This window comes from Lissotriton helveticus, chromosome 1_1 (assembly GCF_964261635.1).
Source record: "Lissotriton helveticus chromosome 1_1, aLisHel1.1, whole genome shotgun sequence".
NCBI lineage: Eukaryota > Metazoa > Chordata > Amphibia > Caudata > Salamandridae > Lissotriton > Lissotriton helveticus.
The window spans coordinates 642,686,607-642,699,718 of record NC_136057.1 but is presented as its reverse complement, the minus strand read 5'-3'; the positions used below and the strand labels follow the sequence as shown (position 1 = coordinate 642,699,718).

The following is a 13,112-nucleotide window of genomic DNA, read 5'->3' as shown; positions in this document are numbered from 1 at the left end:
TAAAACAAGGGTGAAAACAATTAATTTATATAAGAAGTAAATTACCATTTAGTAGAAAATCCTAGAATAGGCCACAATCTTTAAGATTATTTTTTATGATGACATCAGTCACAGCATCAAAAACAAACTGCACATTCTTGGTGTCTGTGGCACATGTGAAGTGGGTGTATATTTCTTTTGTGTCTTTTCTCTTGTTTAGGTCTTCAAATTGACATTGAATGTATGCTGCTGCCTCTTCGTAGGTGTTTGATCCTGCAAGAATGAATAACAGGATTGTAACAATGTCTGTTAAAGACAAAAGGTTTAAAACCATACATTTTCCAAAGGAGGCATTCACTTACTGTACATAAAAACATACAATCACTCGTGCTTGACAGCAATGTCACCAAGCAAATACACCTTTTACTATACATTCTACATTCACTGCCCTATAATGGTCCAGATTATATTCATTTGTAACACACTAGGAATTTAAGAAGGACCTACACACCATTTAAAAAAACTCACACCCGCTATATATTGTTAATTATAAGGGGCATATTTTTTAGCACGTTAAAAGGGTTGACATTTATTCTATTACATTCATGTTAATTACAGATGCACGTTTTATTTCTTATCTGTGAAATTCTCAAGTTATTCTGCTAGCTTGTTTTTAATAGGTGGTATTCTTTCTAGGATCACTCATTTATGGGGTGTGTTTTTAAGTAGAATCTATGAGGGTTTACATGATAAAAGTACTTTGAGAAAAAAAAATTATACGCTTTTATGGGCAAGGCATTTTTTGTCTGCTTTTCTTTCTATGATCACAGCTTGTAAATTGAGATTTACAAATTACATCCTTTTTGAAGCATTGCCTTTTGAGACTGATAATTTGGTATTCAGTATAAGCCTATATAAGGCCCAAGACTTGTGTGAGCGCACATAGTAGAATGATTAAGACCAACCAAGTGCACGCAGAAGAGCAGGATGGCACATAATGGTTTACATGTCAAAGGGAAATTTCCATGACTACTTCCAAAATGCTTAGAGGATATGCAAGTCTCAAACATTCACATAGTGAATCATCTGGATGGCACACAGCAGAGGTTTTATCTCCTCTACGTTTCAGACCATTACAACATAGAAAAATATAGACAAACGTATCCGACAAACACTAGGTGCTATGTGAATAGCTCAAATTATTAGTAAGGACTGTGTTACATCTATCGTAGCATGTAGTGCTGTAGATTCACATGCTCTGCATCTAGTGTTGGGCTCCGACATATGCAACTTGTTTTTCTTTAAATAAATCTTTGAGTCCGAGATATTGTGGCTTCTACTCACAGTGGCAATGTGCATGGTCATCAGTTCAAATGTTAGATTATTTTTCACACATTGGATACATGTTATTGGAGCGAGAAATAGAACATAATGCTGACTATGCACTAAGCGTAAAGAAAAAATATGTACAACATAGTAAAAAAATAACATCTGAGACAACCAATGACTTCCGCGGAGGTAGGTGGGCGCGTGTGAATCTACAACACTAAATGCTATGGTAGATACTTACAGAGTAAGTAACAATCCATTTGTTGTATGAGTGGATGAAGAAAAACATGCTCTGCATAGACTGTAGTAAAAAGAACTGATGGTGGACGGAATGCTGAGCTAATCAAACATTCACCCCCAGTCACGGATCTGGTTTAATCTATCGTTTCGTTTTTGCTCGTCACACCACCCCAGTTTGGACCCGGCCATATGCAAACCAGTATTAACCCTGCTCCCAATGGGAACAGTTCAGCACGAACTGCCAGGCCAGGTCCTCCTTTCACCGGAAACGAGCACCCTGTGACCAGTTTTGGGGTAACAGCCAGGCTAACTTGAATCCAGCTGTACAATGAGCATGGACTATAAAGCAGTCCTCCCTTGGCGACAGAGGCACTGGATGGTGCAAATGCTTGAAATAAAGTGGAGTATGGTCGGCCCAACATGTGCCTGTGGCATGCTACTATGTCCACACTGTAGTACTAAGATAATGTGTGTGAAGTTGGACATGTGGCTGTTTTGCAGAGGTCAGATATGGGAATATTACAGGTAAAAGCCATAGAAGCACCCTTTTTCATAGGAGAGCAGTCTTGGAGGCATGGACAGGTAATGTCCTTCCTGCCTTGATGTAACGTGCCTGGATGCATTTAACTACACATCTAGCAATATCTGCCTTAGATACTGCCTACTCCTTCACTGCTTTTGAGAAAGCAACAAACATGTTTCATGAAAAGATTTTGTTATGGCAATGTAATACATTAGTTCTCTTTAGACATCTAGTGTATGAAGAGCACTCTTTGCTACAGTGTATGGATTTGAATGTAAACTTGGAACGCAAAGGTTTGGTTCAGGTGAAAAGAAGGCCCTACTTTTGTTAAGATTTTAGGAATGGTACTAAAGAATACCCTATCCTGGTGTACCTGAAATAAAAGTTTTCCTATATTCTGAGCATGCATCTTACGCACTCTCAAGGAAGTTATTTGCTAACACAAAATCAGCTTTCCATCTGAGAAACTGAAGTGGTCAGGTGTGTAAAGATTAAAAATGAGGGCCCCTGAGTCTGCTTAGCACCACATTAAAGTTCCAGATTGGAGTAGGTGGGGACTTTGGAGATATTCGCTTCTTTAAAACATGCATGAATGCTTTAACCGATTCTGAAGAGGGATTACTGTTCCCTGTTCAGGAGATACGCAGCAATACCTTATAAGTAAAGCTGTATTGATATGTAAGCCAATCATTCCTTTTCTAAGTGTAGGAGATAGCCGATAAGGTTTTGTACTGTAGGGTTCAGGGGATCAATGCGCTACGAGAAATGGACAAATCTATTCCACTTAGCAGCATAACATGTTCCAGTGGTAGGTCGTCTTGCCTCCCTGAAGACGTCCATACTTTCAGAGGGCAATTTTAGGTGACTAAATTCTAGCATCTCAGGCGCCAGATCACCAGATTAATCGTTCTAGGATTTGTATGTTTAACAGCCTTGCATGTGTGACCAGCTCTTTTCTGTTGATCAGCCTCTTGTGGGGAACTACAGATCTAGTAAGGTCATGTACCATTGGCTGTCGTGCCCAGGTAGGAGCTATCTGAATCAAAGTGGGAGACTGACTGAGCTTCCTCACAGCAGAAGCTAGTAGTGAGGTGGAAAAGCGTAGGCAAATCTGAGAATTCATCCATAGTGCATTGCTCTTGGACTGCGTGTGATAAACCTTGGAGGGGAAGGTTTTGCATTTTACATTCTGCCCTGTGGCAAAGGTTTAGGTCTGATGTTCCCCAAAGTTGAAGTATGGAAGCAGGATTTATGCGTGGGGTTTCCACTTGTGGACTTGTTATTGCGTCTCATTTAGGAAGTTGGCAACGTTGTTATCCACCCCTGGGAGATACTCTGCGAAGAGGTGAATTTGACAGTGAAATGCCCAATCCCATATGCTCTGGGATAGATGGGACAGCTGGTAAAAGTGCTTTGCTGTTTCTGTAGGTAATACATGGCTGTCATGTCTTTCTTTATGAGGACTAAGGTGCCAGTTTGAGTGCTAGTAGTTCCAAAGGTAATGTAAATGCCCTTTTATGAAGGTTTACGCTGCCCTTGTATTATCATGTTCATAGTGTGTGCTCCCAAACTGTGAGTGTTGAGTCTTTAGCGAAGGTCACATGCAGTGTAGGATATATAAAAAGGCACGCCCTGCACCGGGTTGTTGCTGTTCCATCATTGCAGAGACCAATACATCCTGGGCTGAATCAACACTAGATCCCCTAGCTGCTCTCCTTGCTATCACACAGCATAGGTCTCAGACGCTGCTACCTCAGCTGCCTGCAGGTAGCACTGCTCATCACATGCCGCAGTCGTTTTGGTTCTTTGCCATTTCATTGCACAACCGTATTCCATCTGTTTTCCTCCTTAGTTTACATCTGTACCCACTGATGTGAATGTCATTATCTTTAGTCATATCACGGCCAATTGTATTAGACTTTGCTTTGCCTTTTCAGTTTAATTTCATCCCACTGTTGTAGTTTATTATTTAACCTTCCTTTGGTGGCCCGTATTTGTTTTTGCTGCTAGGAGCTGCTCGCTCCTTCTTACCTGCCCAATTTTACCACTTCGTGTCACCCAGGGCTCACCTCCCTCCCAAGACCTACTTAATGGAGGATGTACCAAAGACAAGCCTGTCCAGCGCCAGGAACCCAGGGTGCACCTCAATTGCAGCGGCAAGTCTCCGCACTCCAAAGTCGGACCTTTCACCAGTTGGTACTGCCTTTTCTGCAAAATTAGAGCACCCGCAGGCAGAACCACCACCAAAATTCCCACCACGACTGCCCTCGAGCTACTCCACTGTTGCTTGCTCAATGCATGGTCACGCTGGAAGCACTTGACCAATATCTGGGACGTCAACTCCCTCACCAGACGCCATCACCATCAGAGATCTGGCTCAAACCCGCGTCTGCTTCAGACATCACCGCAACGACCTGGCAGATACACGATGGTACAGCGGGACTGCTCCAACAAACATAGGTGGAATCGCCATTATCCAAAAATAAGCCATCCACTGCACCACCACCGAATAAATCACCGCCCTGATCATGGAACACCAACTTCCAATTCCACACTGACTGCAGAACCATCATCAGAGGCACCCTTGCCTACAAACCCACAGGTCCAGGCCCTAGCTTCTGCGACGCAATTCCAGACTTCATCGCCATGCTCACCAGATTACAAACGCTACATCTTCCTCAGAGAGCTCAACTTTCACATCGATGACCTTAACTACGTCAACACCGCCAACCTCCGACAGCATGAACAACATCGGCCTCACCCAACTAGTCATCAATGCCAGACACGCTGGATCCCATCTCCACAGCCAGCAACAGAGTCAAGTTCAGTCGCGTCACTGAGCTCACCTGGACCGACCACGCCATTGTCAACTTCACATCTCAAGGACTTGACCGGCACCACCATCAAGCTGCCCAGCACCTCTCACCGTAGCGGAAGCAAGGTATCAGAGAGTCAATGGACCAATGCCCTCAACGCCTCTGAAACGGACACCGTGACCAAACTAGAACAAGCGGCCAAGAACTTCTCAACCCAAATCACTAACTGCGCCAACAGTCGCCCCCGTCAAGCTCTCCAAACCCAAGAGATCCATCACTCGAGCTAGCTGGTACATCACAGAACTGAAAACCTTAAGTACAATTGCACGCGACTGGAAAGGAAGTGGCACGCCAGCAATGACCCCCACTGACCAAGCCACCTTCAGGACAGCCCCCATCCTCTACCACCATCGCTTGAAAGACCTGAAAAAAGTGCCCTAGCCAACAACACAGAAGGCAGCTCCAACTGCAGCAAAGAGCTGTTTGACATTGTCAGAATTCTCCAACCCCTCTGCCACCAAACACACCATCAACCCTTCCCAAAAACCCTGCAACACCCTGGCTAACTTCTTCCACGACAAGATCTTCCCCATCTACAAAAGCTTCCAACACGAGCCTACCAACCTTCACACCCTCATTGCTTCCACCTGACCCAAACCTCGACCAGCTCAACACAGAGAAAATCACAACCATCATGAACTGCATCCACTCAGGATCAGAATCGGACCCCTGTCCCTACCACATGTTCAACCTTGAGCTCACTTCCATTCTCAATGAATTTATCAGCAGTCACCTTCCCCGAAAAATTGAAGGACACAGACGTTACACCCCTTCTCAAGAAACCATTAGCCGACCCAAACGAGCTCAAGTACCACCACCCCATCTCCAGTTTCCCACAAAAGTCCTCAAAAAGGCCATCAACCACCAACTCACCGAACACCTGGAGCACAACAGCCCGCTGGATACCTCCCATTCTGCATTCCGCAGGGACCACCGCATTGAAACAGACCTGACCGCCGCCACCGACATTAGAATCCTCATCAACTGAAGACAAAAAAGCAGCCCTCGACCTTTCGGCATCGTCCAACACCGTATCCAACCACACCCTCAACGAGAGGCTTCATCTCATCGGAATCCAAGTTAACGTCCTCAAATAGATCACCTCCATCTTCATAGGTGGAGCACAGAATATCTGCCTACCTCCTTTTACCTCTGAACCAAAGAGCATCATCTGTGGTGTCCCTCAAGGTTCACCCCTCAGTCATACTCTTTTCAACACCTACATGACGATCCCCCAAGCCCCCCAGGTCACAATCGTAAGTACCCATGGACTGAACATCATATCCTACGGAGACAACACCCCTATCGCTATATGAAGACCCCCTCCAACACTAGAGCCAACTTTCACAGATGCATTTAGAGAGACACAGACTTGATGAGAAACAGATGCCTGAAGCTCAGTGACAAAACTGAAGTGCTGCTCTTCGAGAACACTTGGAATGACTCTTGGTGGCCATCCGAACTAAGACCCTTACCCACACTGACAGACCACGCCTGCAACCTTGGCATCATCCTCGACAGCAAGCTCATCATGAAAAGGCAGATTAATGCAGTGTTGTTCACCTGCTTCCTTGCTTTTCACATGCTCTGGAAACTTTCCAAATGGTTCCGGTTAACAGAAGACGAACTGTCACCCAAACGCTTATCACCAGCCGGCTGGACTACATCAAACGCACTCTACATCGGAATCACCAATCACCTCTTGGAGACTGCAGACCCTTCAGAATGCAGCAGCTAGACCAGACCTCCACAAACTGACCCACATCACCCTTTACCTCAAAAATCTTCACTGGCTCCTCATCCGGAGAGATGCCAATTCAAGTTGCTGATCCACACCTCCAAAGCCCTCCTTGATCAAGGACTGGTATAAATCAACTGGCACCTGAACTTCCACCTACCTGCCAGACACCTGCACTCCGCCTCGCTCTCCCCACCACCACCCGTATCCATTGTTGCAACTGTGGAGAACACCCCTTCTCCCACCTCGCTGCCAAGGAATGGAACAACCTCCCCCTTCACCTCTGGAAATCACTCACTCTCAGTTCAAGAAGGGACTTAAGACCTGGCTGTTCAACTGAGCCACCCACGGCAGCAGTCCTCAGTGCCTGGATACCCTTGCGTGTGATTATCCGTACTTTACAAATCCTGTTGATTGAGCCTTTTACCTGCCTTCCACTTATACCCACTGAAACCAAAGACACTTCTGTACTGGGCAAATGTGCTGCCTGGTATGTGGGACAATGGCCACACAGAACGCCATCATGCCAAGGAGATGTGTTACCGTTCTGACTGGCAGGTGATAATGGAGCTGAAAAAAGAGCCATTTGGTTCTAGAAGTTGAGAACCCTCTATGGATTGGGGTTTGCTTTGATTGTAACTTAACTGAGAATTGCTCCAAGACATTGCTGTAACTGGAGTGGTTCTAGGTGGGCTTTAGTGGAGTTTATTGGAAATCCTAATCTGTGGAGAAGGGGGGAGTGTGGTCTGTGCATCATTATACACTTGGGCTTGTCTAGACTATCAGCCAGTCTTCGATTTGCTGGCGTACTTCTAACCTCCTCTACTATAGCCTCTATCACCTTGCTGGTAATAGGCTGGTTGACGCTTTTGGTAAATCTGTCCCTGATTGGAGGTGGAAGCTTTGGCACTACCCCTTTCTTGCTGCTTACAAAATGACTGGTATGGAGTCATGGTCCGAAACACCCACATAGCCTTTGCTGTCTCAATATCTTAATGCTCCCCAAGCAATGGAATGTTAAGTAGGTTCTGCTGTGCCTTTGGCTTGAAGCCTCAAGTGTGCCGCCATGCATGTTGCGCAAGATAAGAGCGGAGTTTATACCCTTGCCAAGGTGTCGGTCGCATCGAGTGCACACATAATGGTGGCATTAGATATAACTTTGAGCTGAGACACCAATTCATCCATCTGGGAGATTTCATCCCAGTGGCCCCTGGTAGGAAAGTGCCCCCTTTTGACATGGTCACCCCCACTTTTATCTGGTACATGATTTAAACTGGAAGTGACATGGGCTCCTGCCTATCAGGTCCCCAGCGCCAGGTATTTCCTCAAAACAGCACAATTGTGTCCATAAGTGGCAATACCTTTAGCAGTCTCTGTAAATCCCTAGTAAATGGTATCCCTGGTACCTAGGGCCTGAGATATTAAAGAGGGTCCCCAAGGGCTGCGACACAAATTTCACAACCCTAAGGTACCACTCACCAAACTCATGCAGGGCTGTCATTGCAGACTGCGTGTTTTACTGCAGACAAAAGTTAAAAAACAACATATACCAGTGTGTCATGTTCCCTAACACAGCATGTAATATTTGTAAGCCCCCTCTACTGCAGGACTTGCAGCCCTAACGCACGGTGTATTTTATTACCTGTGAGGACATCAACATGAGCAGATATGCTCTTGCGCTGGTCAGTTCCATGGCTGCAAGTGCAAATGATCAGGGGAATAGGAATGTTTGGTATCAAACATCTCATATTAGTAATCCCAAACTGATCCCAGTGTGGGATTTACTAATACATGAATCTAGAGGGCACCCCCTGAAAATCTACCAGCCTCTAATGTGTTGGCTGACCTGTCTCTGCCAGCCTGACACCCAAGACAGATTTCAGACATCCCAGGGTGAGGACCTTTGCTCTTGGGAGAAGCCGAAACAAAGCCTGTAGGGGAAGAGGGTGTTCACACCCCTGCCCTCAGAATGACCTACAGATTAGAAACTCAAAGGCAGGCAAGCTTCAAAGAAGCTCTCACCTTTGACATGTGAATCTGGCCCTCCTCACAGGAGAGTAGGCAGACCCTCTTTGTTCTGAGCCTTTTGGCACTTAGAAAGGCAGGACATGATCTAGCCAGGTAGGCATGCCCAACTGCAGGCTAGTACCACCCTCAAGGTGGTCTGACCTGATGTAGGTATGACTTTTCAGAAGCTGCCATCTTAGTGTTGACACTCTTAGGTAACTCTAAGACAGGCTTATGCCCATTTCACACAGGAAGTAGTCACATAGGGGCATAGTAATCCCAGCGGTCAGTAGCACATTGGCTACCACCCTACACTGAAGAACTTCCGCCCAATATCTTTGCTACCTGCACCAGCAAAAATACTTGTCACACCTTAACCATCCCTTAAGCTCCTTCTTGGATGACTCCAGCTCGCTACACTCATCTCAACACGGTTTTCGTAGAGCTCACAGCACTGAGTCTGCCCTCACGGTGGTCATCAATAACATCCGCTCGAAGGTCGACATGGGCCAGACAACTCTTTTGGTCCAGTACGGCAGCTTACGGCAGCTTTCGACACCTTGTCTCACTCTGTCCTGGTCGCACGTCTCAGGGAGGTTGGTGTTGGAGGCGCAGCTTTAAGCCTCCTGACCCCTTACCTTAACCAAGGAGAACAGAGGGTGAAGCTGGGTGAATTCCTTTCCCCTTCCAAACCTGTGCAGTGTGGGGTCCCCCAAGGTTCTTCCATGAGTCCCACACTTTTTAACCTCTATGTGGCCCCACTCGCCACGTTAGTAAGATCTTTTGGGTTAGAGGTACTGTCATACGCTGACGACACAGATCATGGTCTCCCTCTCTCATTCGGAGAGTACCTCCGCTCTTAACTTCAGGAACTACATGGATGCAGTCTCTCAATGGATGATGCAGAATTCCTTGAAGTTAAACGGAGAGAAGACAGAAGTTCTGATCTTCGGGGGTGACCAGGATATCTGGTCGAGTGACAGGTGGCCATCGTCCCTTGGGGTTTGCCCCCTTCCTTGTCAATCTGCCAGGAACCTGGGTGTGCTGATAGATACCACGCTCTCCTTCGACCGTCAGGTCAGTAGGACGGTTTCCACCTGCTGTGGTATCATCAGGATCTTGCGAAAGATCGCTCACTACCTCTCCCCTGAAGCCCGGAAGCAAGTCATTGTGGCTCTCGTCTCCTCGAGACTGGATTACTGTAATGCACTTTATTCAGGCATTAATAAGAATCTTATCCAGCGCTTACAGATAGTGCAAAATGCGGCATCCAGGTTGGTTCTTAATCTTCCCAGACTCTCCTCAGCCTCCTTGGCCAGGAAGAATCTACACTGACTGCCCATCCAGTCTATGATCTCGTTTAAGATCATCTGTCTTGCCCATGGGGCCCTGTATGGCTCAGGCTCAGAAGGCATTAGGTCCCTCTTACATGTTTACTCCCCCAGCAGAACTCTTCGCTCTTCTAATAAAAACCTCCTGTCAATCCCTCGCTTTCCCAAAGTAAGGTGGGGAGGGAGAGCCTTTTCCTCCCTGGTGCCCAGGCTGTGGAACACTCTTTCCCCCTGATCTGGCAGGACAACCCTCTATTATGCTTTTTCGTAAAGCATTAAAAACTTGGCTCTTTGTAGAGAGCCTATCTGTAGTCCTGAACTAGATGATTTACAAGCTGTACGACCTTCAGGCGCCTTGATGCCCTTGGGCTAAGATGCGCATTACAAGACTCCACTCACTCACTACACTCCCCTAAATTCAGTATTTAGGAGAGCCCATGGCACCAGAAAATCTGATTCTGCCGACCTAAAAGACTAAGGACGTGAAGAGTAGCACTCTGCAAGAACTGAAGATCCAGCAGCTGATTTGGCACCAACCCTGCCAGCCTGCCTGATGACTTCGACAATTGCACCAAAAGCGGATTTATCCTGTGGATGCGGAGTCCCTAAAACCCGGGAGACCTGCCAGCACTTCACCAAGGTACCAAGAGATGTAGCAGACCTGCTACCCTGCAGGCAACCAAAGACTTCTGAGAGAACATTGTGACAGCAGAAACCAGACACCTAAAGACACCACTGTGCCAGTCGCATGAGCCATGGGTCTAGTGGGCCTGGTTTCCCAGCCCGCTAAAGACCAAGTCCACTGTGGTTACAGCCCCAGTGAACACCGCCACCTGCAGTCTCTGCATGCAGGCTCCCCTCTACGGAGACTCCTCTCTGTAAGAAAAACACGATGCCTTAGGACACCCCTGCAACAGTCACCCCCCTGGTTGTGGGCAAAAGGGCCAAAGGTGTCCCAACATCCTTAAGCATTATGAGGCCTGAGCCCCCACCCTTGTTGGTTCAACTCGACTGACCCCTCCTGCAGACCACCCCCACCGCCGTCAAAGCCTGCAGCCTCTTTCTGCAAAGGCAGATCCCCATAGAGTACCACTGGGCACCCAATGCTTTTTTGCACCATGGCACCCGGAAACACTAGTGCCGCTGGTGGTGTTCTGCTGGTGCTGCTCTCGATCTCGCCAAAGACTCACCGTAACTCCTGGGGATTGGTCCCATAAGTTGCCGTACTAGACTTATACATTGGTGTGGATATCCTTTTTGAATCGTGTGCATTACTTATTGACTATGTTGTGTATTTGTAGATGTCTTGCACTTCTCCAAGGTAAGTCCACGGCTGCTTTACCACTCTACCCCCCTAGAAGAGCAGCTTGGGATTGCTAGAGCAAGACCCTGTCCACTAGTAAGGGAATCCCTTGACACTGATATATCAAAAAGAGATGTATCGTGCAAAGAGCCAGCTTCCTACAGCTCTGTTGTACCAGGAGAGGAACCCCACTGAATTAGCAATCCCCTGCGATTGGCATTCCCTACGCCACCCTTTTCCATGCAGCAGCACACGGTTTACTTTCCTCATCAGGAAGCAGGGATCTTCTGTTGTCTGTGTGGCAGTGCCCTTTCTAGCAGTAGCAACACCCAATCATTCAGGGGAAGCATGCCTATGTTGGTTTTCAGTGGGTCCGACTGAGATGTTGAATACTTCCTCCTCACTCAGGAAGTAAGTTCCCACGCTTTTACTGGGTCTTTGAAGATCTAAGCAGCAGGTTTGAGCATAGACTATCATAGGTAAGCATGAAACCGTTCTTTCAGTCTTGGATCAAGTCTCTACCAAAAATACAAAATGGTTACTTACCAATAGGAGAAGGTTGGCAGCTTGAAGAGTTTTCTGGATTCACAGGGTGTGCATTATTCCACCTTCTATTGATTGGGTCTGGAATAGTCCTTTTTCTTGCTTGAGGCATCTACCACCATTCGGTGCTAGGTCCCTCCCTTGTGTGAGGTCAGACGGCTTCCGGAAGTTCCTGTGCGTGGTAGCCATCTTCGGATTCTTTTTTCCTCTTTTCTCTCTCTAGGGTATGTCTTAAATCCTGTTTTTCGCTGTTCTTTGGTTTCGGTGACCTTTAGTCCCACCTGTTAGCATTCTTCCTCTAAGGAGAGGTGGGTAGGTCACATTTGAATCCAGAAAACTCTTCCAGCTGTAAACTACTCCTACTGGTAATTAACCGTTTCGTAGCATGAATCTTTGTTTGGATTCACATGCTGTGCATTATATTATGTAGCGGTTTCCTCCTCTTTGGGGTGGTTGTGGTAAGAAGAGGAAGACTTTGTTGAAGTACCTTTTGTCCCACTGGAGCTTCCTTAGTCATCTGTATATCCACGCAGTAATTTTTTGTGAATGTGAGGGATGCCCATGTTGCCGCAGCACATATGGCGTCTACTGGCACGTTGGCCATGAAGGACAAGGTTGCCCCTTTTTTCCTTATGAGTGGGCTTTTGGCAGTGAGTTTAGACTTTTTTCTGCTGTGGAATAGCATACTTGAATTGCCTGTACAATCCAATGTGCAATTGTCCCCTTTGTCACCGGTGCTCCCTTGCTCGACCTCGAGTGAGACGCAAACAATTGATTATTGCCTTTACAGAGTTGTTTTGTCTCTTGTAGATAGTATAATAAAGCCCTTCTTACGTCCAGGGTATTAAGGCTTATTTCTAGTCGTGTTTGTGGATTTTGGAAGGAGACTTCTAGCTGTATGCTTTAGTGGATGTGGAATTTGCTTAATACCTTAGGTAGAATTGAGGGTTTGGCCTTAAAATAACACTTGTAGATCACTTACTTGTCAGAGATGATGTGGCTATTAAGAAGGCAGTGTTTGTGGTGATGTATCTTAGGTCAACTTCATGCATGGGCTCGAATGGTCCTGTCGTTAGTTGTGTTAGGACTGTTTAAGCTCCACATTAATTTCCCCTGGTGTAGGCTACTATTGCTGCCAGGTGCAACTTGAGGCTTGAGTAGTTGAGGCTAATGTCAAGCAAGTGTGTAGGATATAGGCAGACTGTTTACTGTGTAGAAATTGAGTTTTGGGTATTATTTTTTT

General features: G+C 46.4%; 1 protein-coding gene across 1 annotated transcript in view; it reads right to left on the bottom strand.

Moving 5' to 3' along the window:
- Positions 1-13,112, bottom strand: part of GNAI1 (G protein subunit alpha i1) — a 314,590-nt gene that overhangs the window by 54,906 nt on the left and 246,572 nt on the right. The window contains exon 8 of the mRNA XM_078674173.1: positions 46-252. Within this exon, the coding sequence (XP_078530299.1) occupies positions 62-252 (191 nt within the window). The 3' untranslated portion in view covers positions 46-61. The remainder of the gene's footprint in view (positions 1-45; positions 253-13,112) is intronic.